The sequence below is a fragment of the Alosa alosa genome, chromosome 15 (assembly GCF_017589495.1).
Source record: "Alosa alosa isolate M-15738 ecotype Scorff River chromosome 15, AALO_Geno_1.1, whole genome shotgun sequence".
Taxonomy (NCBI): domain Eukaryota; kingdom Metazoa; phylum Chordata; class Actinopteri; order Clupeiformes; family Clupeidae; genus Alosa; species Alosa alosa.
In genome coordinates, this window is record NC_063203.1 from 18,789,772 (window position 1) to 18,799,049 (window position 9,278).

At 39.3% G+C, this 9,278-nt stretch overlaps 1 protein-coding gene across 1 annotated transcript; it reads right to left on the reverse strand.

Moving 5' to 3' along the window:
- Positions 1 to 8,109: 8,109 nt before the first annotated feature.
- Positions 8,110 to 9,057, reverse strand: LOC125308707 (olfactory receptor 52E4-like). Its single transcript, XM_048265270.1, has one exon. The coding sequence runs from the start codon at positions 9,055 to 9,057 to the stop codon at positions 8,110 to 8,112; it is 948 nt and encodes a 315-aa protein (XP_048121227.1).
- Positions 9,058 to 9,278: the final 221 nt, after the last annotated feature.

Sequence of the window (9,278 nt, forward strand, 5' to 3'; positions counted from 1 at the left end):
GGGCCGTCGCAAGGGGATGCGAGGCCCTGTGCGAACTTGACAGATGCAAGGCCCTTTTCACTTATGTGCATGAAATCATGCGATAGCTTACTTTACACATAGCCAAGGCTACCGTCGGTGTATTTTAATAGTAGCCTAGTCTAATAAGCTACACCAGCTTGCCTTTAAGAGGGGAAATTCAATTGTATAGCCTATAACATTAGCTGAGTCACATATTTTGCCATATGGTGTTTATCATAGGCTACATCACGAAACCAAATAGTGTAACAAAGGCTTAACACTTTAACAGGGGAATTAATTGGGCATGAATCATTGTGCTGAACGGTATTTGTCAATGAGCAGAAACACACACGACATTCAAACTATTGATAAGATGTACTGGTCTGTATCTATAGGCTAACATTGGACAAATAAATGACACTGACTTCGCCATATCCTGACTCAGGAAAAAAAAAATTCTTGCTTTGCGCAAACTCAGCAATGAAATCATAGGCCAGTTTGCAGGTAGCCTAACGTCTTTTTCATAGAAGGGAGAGCCCAGTCTCTCCTGTGACATGGAGGTGCGCAAATAGTTTTTAATAGCCTGTTCAACTTCGAAAAGCTTCGTTCACCCGATGCCAGTCACTGATCGCGATTTCAAAGTTCGGAAAGCTTCATCTTTTTAAGTTTTAAGTGCAGTGGCCCCTATCTGCCTCCTTTGGAATTATATCTCGAGCCTATTATAAGGTCCAGTGCGTTATGTCCTGGGATTCGGATGTGCTCAAAAAAGAAAAGAAAAACACTTTTTTATAGATGGTTATGAGGAGCAATGTGAGAGAGAAATTTGATGATCATTGATCGTTGTTTTGGGGCGTTAAGCCTTTTCCATAGGCGCCAGTGAAGGAGATTGAAGAATGACCATTTTTTTTTTAATGAAAATATTTCTTAACTACAAAAACTCAGTGTCTAAAAACTCAGACTCAACCCTCTTGTTGTTTTATTATCTTTTTCGTTGTCGCTTGAACGCTGGCAAGCAGGCATGTTGCGGTTGCAATTTAAGTGAAATTTCTACAGTAGGCCTACAACATGCTGTTAGGCTGGGCTACTGTCAATGTAATTTTGTACAGGTAAATGTTCAACAATTGCTGGTGTACAGGTTATATAATCAATTAGCTAAATCATTTGTCCAGCTATTTAAACATTTTTTCGCGGCTACATTCAAACGCAAAAGGTGCTTTGATATATTTTTTCGTTTGAACGTCGGGGCAAGCAGGCATGCTTTGGTTGCAATGAATGAGGATAATTGCTTTTTTTTGCATTATTTTGAATATGACTCGCTCCAGTCTCAACAGCACGTAGGCCTACTTTTTCCACACGCTAAGTTCTAACACACATACTGTAGGCCTATCCCCTCTCGCTTTCTCTCTCTCCATCCCTGCACACGGTGCTTTCTTAAAGGAGCTGCACCATTTTACAACAATTGCATCTACATTTTCATATTAGAATGTTTTGTCAAGTGTAAGCTTAAACTACCGCGATCAATTTAAGTTCCCGCGTGCCCCAGCCAAGGCCATGGAAGCAGTAAGTCAGTCGCATCAAAAATAGTAGTGGCACCCAAGTGACACCTTGTGGTTGTTTGTGTCAACTGCAGTTTGTGCCATTTCTGCTGAGAAAATGGGGTGCGTGATTCATGAAGGAACCCGTCCAAACTTAACGGGGACCCACTGTATATAGTTGTATGGTTACCTAGCAACCGAGGCTTAAAGACGACAAGTGGGTGCATTCAAAGTCGCAAACATAGGCGAACGTTTTCAGTTTGTCTTGAACAGAGGCGAACATTCGTGGTCTGTTGCTGCATTAATTAAACACCACTTTTCCATCAGAAACACATTTGTAAAAAGCATAGCTGGTATGATATAGAACATTATCGGAATATAGAATCAATATAAACATTTTCTTTAAAAACACAGATAGGAATGTAGCTCAGTCAGTAACAGGTCGCTCTGTGACGCAGGAGACCGGGGTTTGATTTCTGGTTGCTGCATCAATTGAAGGTGCATTTCTCACAGCTAAATCAAGCTAGATAGATAGATAAAGTAGATATATAGAGATAGAAGGTCGGACTTGTGGAGCTATAGGCTACGTGGTCCTCGCTTTAGATTGGGGGGCTGCAGAATGTACTACAAATAGGTAAGAAAGGTCATATTAAGCGTATTAGTTATCCACTTCTTTGTCTTATACACCATTAACTCATTGAGTGCCAAAAACATAATATTAAGTTTTTCCTTCCCATGCGTTGAGTGCCAAAAACGTAATATTTCGTTTTTAGCTTTTTTTTTTCAATTACGAAACTAGACACTCTAACACACCTTATATGTGATTTTGGGAACTCTGTGATGAATGGAAATGAGATATATGATGTTCGAAAACTCATGAAAACGTACAATCTGGACATTTTATCTGGACATTTTATCATAACTCGGTTGCCGCTTTGGGTCGAATCAGTGACGCATGCATGTCAGGTCAAAACCAGGCCATTTTCGTAGGTCTATCACTAGGTGGCAGTCTCGCCAGGTCTCGCTGATCACTTCCCGGAAAGTTTACAGGCAACACTTCATATTTCATGAAAGACGATATATCTCCATTTCTAGAAAAAAAACAGCAATTTTGATGAAAACTAGCCACTGTTTAGCTTGGGATTTCTCAGGAACAGAGGCGTGTAGAAATAGAGAAATAGAGCTTACAGTCTCACCTTTTAAACGAGCCGTTGTATGTGTTCATAGCTATAACACAGAATATGCTGTGGCTGTACAAAAATACACTGAGCTGCACTAATGTTTGTCCTACTTTATGCTTCTTTCATCCTCTCAAAGATATTGATATTGATGTTCCTTTATAATATTAACTAGTGCAGTGCCCGTTCAAACATGCTATTCCTGTAGCCCAATTACATGCCTGCAGGTAGGCCTGCTTTAAAAAATAGGATGATGGGGAACATAATTCCAGGTAAGCATTCAATAATGAATACAGATAATATAATAATATAATAAATGTGAAGTGAGCACTCGTTACTTGTCGCTGGTCATGCTTTGCATGTGTGGCATTCTGAGACGTTCTTTAATTCGGGACCATTATCGCTCATTTCAATTTAGGACCTTGCAGTTGGAATTGTCGTTTGCTTATTCAAAGTCCAAAGTAGCCTGGGCTATTTGAAGTGTCCGTTTATTGCACATCTTTTTTTACGTCATTTTGAAGAGCCACTGCATACCTGTATGTGTTGGCGTATTGTTGCAAAATCCGCGGAGTCATTTTATGCAAGCAAACCGCATACAGCGGGTCTTTATTGTTGAGGTCAGACATGTTAACACATGTTGCACTCGCTTAAGTTTTTACCCGTGTAACCTACACTGATCCAGTTCTGCCAAAACCTAGCTTCTATCCTCACTGGTAGCTTAGGCCTACAGTACAGTAAGTATATAAGTATATATACTTTTTTGATCCCGTGAGGGAAATTTGGTCTCTGCATTTAACCCAATCGGTGAATTAGTAAAACACAAACAGCACACAGTGAACACACAGTGAGGTGAAGCACACACTAATCCCGGCACAGTGAGCTGCCTGCTTCAACGGGCGGGCGCCGGGGAGCAGTGAGGGGTTAGGTGCCTTGCTCAAGGGCACTTCAGCCGCGGCCCACTGGTCGGGGCTCGAACCGGCAACCCTCCGGTTACAAGTCCAGAGTGCTAACCAGTGCTGTGTGGGAGGGGGAGTGGCTAGCGGCGAAAGCCAATGTGCTTCTTTTACCGATATATGTAACGATATCTTTTGCATTTCTTATTCAAACAACTTGGCAGTGCTTGGCAGTCATATTTGGCAGTGCACTTACTCATGCCTGTAGCAAGACACCTGCCAAGTTTGAAATCAGTCTGACAAACGGTCAGCGAGATATGCATGCCACAGACACACAGACAGACACACACACACAGACGCTTCTTGCTTTATAGATAGATATAGCCTAAATCATGCTTCTCCCAACAGTGCAATCTACTAGGCTACTTGCACAGTTCACAGAGTAGCTTAATGCAAAATTCATTTCAATTAATGCAAATTGTTTTATGTTGACTTCTGCTGACCTTGACTCCCACGGATGTGTAAGGAGATATTGCTTTCGTGAACAAAATATAAGTGCCAATAATAAGAAGCCATAAAACTTTTTCAGTGTCAGATTGAGTTATGGCACTCCAGTGTCGGCGCTATGGTGGGGTATTCGAGGGCCATGCCCCCCCTAGAGGTAATTGATGCCCCTCCTACCAATTCAAATGTCAGTGATAAGTTACAGTTACTGAATAACTGTAACGTCCATTTCTGCGCTACTCACAATATGTCTGATACATTGACTTATTGTTTCCATAGCACACACAGCTTATTTAAAATATAGATTAGCCTAGATATACATTATTTCATTGCAGAGATGTGCGCAGGGTAGGCCTAGCACGCATTCTCTCCCTGCGCCGCTCTCCCTCAAACAGGTTGGCTTAAAGAAGCCCTATGCAAGTCTGGTTATTCCTTCGCTGTTTCTGGGTTTTTGCCTGATTTTGGCTCGCATTTTTCACGACATAGCTCCCCCTGCAGCTTCGGTAGCAAGTGACTGCTACGCTAAACCCCCACTAGCTAGCGAGCTAGCCATCAAGAAACCAAGCTACACACATACAGGGCTCCAGAGGCGGACAGAGTACACAGCTTCATTACTTAAGTAAAAGTACAGATACCCTTTGCTAAATTTTACTCAAGTACAAGTAAAAGTACAACAGTCAGATGTCTACTTAAGTAAAAGTACTGAAGTACTTGTTTTTAAAAGTACTTGAGTATCAAGAGTGCAAGAGTAGCCTACATTTTCTAAATATTGCATTACTACTGCCACAGTGACATTTATGTACAGAAACATCCTACATGGAGTTATGAAAAATTTTAATGTTAATACCTTGGAGAATGTAAAATGAATTGGAAGTAAAATCAAGTCATTTTCATCTTTTTACCATGTTGCCAGGGATGGGCAGTATTTCTAATACATGTATTTAAAATACGTATTTCAAATACAAAATACTATTTTGTAATTGAAACACTTGAAGCGAAAACTATCATTAACTTGTTCAGAAAATGTAAATAGTCTGGCGAGGTGGGGCCACAGGTTGGCACATTCCGGGGATGGACCTGCCCTGCGTCTTCATCCATTGGTTCGTCCATGGTTTCGTCTCTTATCTAAATCTGACCATGGAGTTGACTTTAGCGGAAAACTGAAGGTGATTGCTGATAGGCTGTCCCAATCAGTGGCGCCTGCACAATCCAATCACGGTTGAGAGAGAAACAACAAATTGAGGGTTGCCGAGATTTTTCTTTTTTCCTTTTTTTTGCAGTTTTGCAGTCTTCTTAGAAACTACAATCTTACTACATTTTCGAGGCCTTCCGCCGAGTCACATCCGGATTTCTTCGGTCCGGGACCAGAAAGTTGCATATTCGTTTTTTCCGCGGAGAAGCACTAGGGGGAGACGAAGCTCCCACCAAACGACCCAAAAAGTGTTGTAGAACCATCAGAACGACTCTCAACCTGCATAATTAAGGTCATTTTTGCTAAAATTGTTGCATAGGGCCTCTTTAAGCCTGCACCTCCCCTACAAAATCAAATCAGTGGCTTGTGCAAGGATTGTTCATGCAGACTACAACTGGCGCGGTGTAGCCTACACAACTTTGTTCAAAATTGATGCATTCAAGTTAACTTTGCAAAGTTAATAGCCTATCAGAACGTTGTCAATTGCGTTATCAATCGCAAACGCTATTTTATTCAAACGTCTCGAACTACCTAGCTTAATTTGCGGAGGACGAAGAGCAAGCACCCGATTTATAAATGAGTCAGTAGTGGAGAAATAACTTATAAGAAATAATCTGTAGCCTATAGGCTACTGCAAAAAACAATGTTGTTGGCGATTCAAACTAGCCTATCTAGCGGACGTTTTTAATACATGCAATAGAGACTTAGGCAACTGTATGGCTCACGTTCTGGTTTTAATTAATACTAATTAAACTAAATTAATACTTATTACCATACTTCCAACTCTCGACTGCACTGTAGCCAATTGACAGTATGTTATTTCTATTTTTCTGTAGGCTACAATAACAATTTGTTCAACTATGCAGCAGAACTCCGCACTTGGCCAGCCTAGGCCTACAGAACGGGCACATTTTGGAGAGAGAATGAGAATGCATGCACACAATTATAGAATCTAGGCTATTTGTGGCGGGTTACCAGCAAACAACGTTTACCTACAGTAATAAAACGTTTTCTAAACAATAAAAACAGAAAGGATGCAGGCAGCAAATGTAGAGGAGTCATTTCCTAGTCAGTTCTTGGAAGAACAAAATTCTGAATGAAGCCCAAAGCTTTACTGATGTTAAAGCACACACACATATGACGGTAAAATAAAGTTAAACAAAAGGTACATTTAGCAAAGGTGGCAAAATTAATAAAGACTATAGACGTGAAAGTAGACCTGCTACTTTTAGCTGACCAATGGCAAACTTGAAACTGCGAATATTACAACGTAGGCTCGTTAGTAGTCTTTGAATGTTGCACCCTGGTTATGAGGCCAACTCAAAAGTAAAGTAACGAGTAACACATTACTTTCCAAAATGACTGGTAAAGTAATTCCTACAATTTAAAGAAGTAGGCTAATGTTATGATCAACTTTTTTGCTGCGTTGGACTATTATGTCGCCACTGAGTTAGAATATTTCTCAAACACAAATGCCCCTCCAGTAGATCTGCTCTGGCGCCGACTCTGTTGCACTCACAGAAAATTGCCATGTTCCTTTAATTGCTGGCTATAGCGGTAGTTTAACATTTACGAAATGGTAACATTTTTGTTTGTTGAAGCAGGTGCTTATTAGCTTATTAGAACACGTGTGTGCTGTTTTGGTTCAGACAATAAAATTGAAACGAGCTATATGCAAGTGCAGTCATATATTTTTTCATAATTTTGATAAAATTAGAACCACATCTGGCACCAAAGGGCATTTTCACACAGACAGCCTTTAGTGCATTTTAATCAAACTGTAGAGCTTCTAACCCCTTTTTTTAGTTTGTTTGTGTTGGTCAGAATGCAATTAACAATAGCACCAAAAAGAGGTAAAGCCATCTAGCGAACTCTGATGCGGTCCCACTAGTCCACAACCTGAACAAAATAGGTCCAACAATGTCTAGTTAATGAATTACTGAAGATCACTGAATTGTGGGTAAAAGTGTTCACTTTCTAAATAAATGGCATGTGAGATAGGTAATGTGAACCGTGGACGCATGAGGAGGTACAAAGATGGGGTTAACAATATGCTCCAGGCCATGCATTTTAGATCGTTAAAAAATAGGGCCCAATACCGCTCTTAGGACAAAATGTGACCAGATGATGTCTTCCACTGTTCCACATGCAGGGTCTGATTTACAGTGTATTTGCACAAACATTTCTTTCATGACTGTTGAGCTATGCTGGTCAATGCAATAAACATTTATTTATGCAATAATGTTAAAAGAATATATTTGATCAAGAATGCCAGAGGAATTCATTATACATTATATCCATATGACTACTCAAGCTTTACAAGTGGAACAAAACAACTCAGTTAACGTATCTAACCTTTCTTTAGCTATTACTGTTACAAATATATAATGTTTAAATGAAAATTCTACTTTAAAGTAAGTAAAAAAAGCAGAACTGAAATGATACACGTAAAACGTTATTTGGAAACACTACTTGACAGTATCGACATAAGAGTAACATGACACTGTCATGACACATGAACCCTAGCCCTAACCCCAACCTCTAACTCTACTGTAATCCTAATCCTTACTTGTTATGACAAAAACCAAATGTCACTTAATAACAGAAGCGTTATGTCATAAATGTGTATGACTTGTTTATGACACATTCATGACACTATTATGTCGATACTGTTAAGTAAAGTGTAACCCATTATTTTCATTCCACAGATCATACCAGAGCAGACCAAACCAGTACAGGGCCTTACAAATACAAACATCTGCTATGATATATAATCGTATATATATATATATATATATATATATCTGCTATGATGATGACATTTTTCCTTTCTTCAAAATGTGAAAAAATGCTGTTCTAATATCCTTGGTTTTCATCCCATAGATAATGGGGTTTAAAACAGGTAGAATCAGAAAAATCAGCATTCCACAGGCTTTTCTTGCATTAGGGGTTATGTTTGGAAACCGATAAGACAGTATTGTGAACAAAACGACAATCTCAAAAAGAATAAATGAAATTATTTGCGCTAAGCAGGTGTTCACAGCCTTTGATTTGGCATCTGATTGTTTGTTCATGATACAAGTTAAAAGGATTTGGATGTATGAGAACAGCTGAATTGTTACAGTGATTATGTGCATAAATGCTGTTATAGCTAATCCATAAATATTGTTTATTGTAAGGTCTTCTCCACAGGAAAGGTTAAGCAATGAGAAATTATCACAAAACACATTCATAATAAAATTCCTGCACATTTTTACTCTGGCCTGAAGCAGGAAAAGAACTAAAATTAAGGCAAAATTAGCCCCCCAAGCTAATGATATAACAGCAGTTATACCAAGTGATGTCAGAATCGAATTGTATCTGAGTGGCTTGCATATAGCAATATATCGGTCATATGCCATTGCTGCTAGTATAAAGGGTATGCCACCACCATACATATGGAGCAAAAACGCCTGAAGTACACAAAGTGGGTAGTTGACAGTGTTCTTCATGATCACAATGTCTACAAGCAGACGGGGAAACATTGCAGTAATTCCAATGAGATCATTCAATGGCAGGCTGAAAAGGATGTAAAACATCGGCCTGTGGAGACTCCTCTGAGTAACTATCAGCACCAGGATTGTCACGTTTGAGAGGACAGAAAAGAAGTAAACCAAAAGGCCCATAATGAAAATAGGGTAAACAGCAGAGGGGTGGATGTCAAAGCTTGCAATTCTGAGGACAGAAGAGATTGTTTGATTCAATGAAACACTCATTGGAAGAGGCAGTTCATCTAGTAGGTCCTAAGTGATGAAAAAAATCCTGTGAAACAGACAAAATGTTTTAAATATAGTTGAAAACATAGTATAATCATCTTTTCAATAAATTAATTGGTCAGACACTGAATTTAAGATCACTGTGTTACCTTGGTCATCTATATAGATTAAATAGATATATTTAATATAGTTTAGTAAAAGAATTAAGCAAAATAACAAGT

Bases quoted from the DNA above. Each gene is read 5' to 3' on its own strand.
- LOC125308707 (XM_048265270.1), bottom strand. From the start codon at position 9,057: ATGAGTGTTTCATTGAATCAAACAATCTCTTCTGTCCTCAGAATTGCA.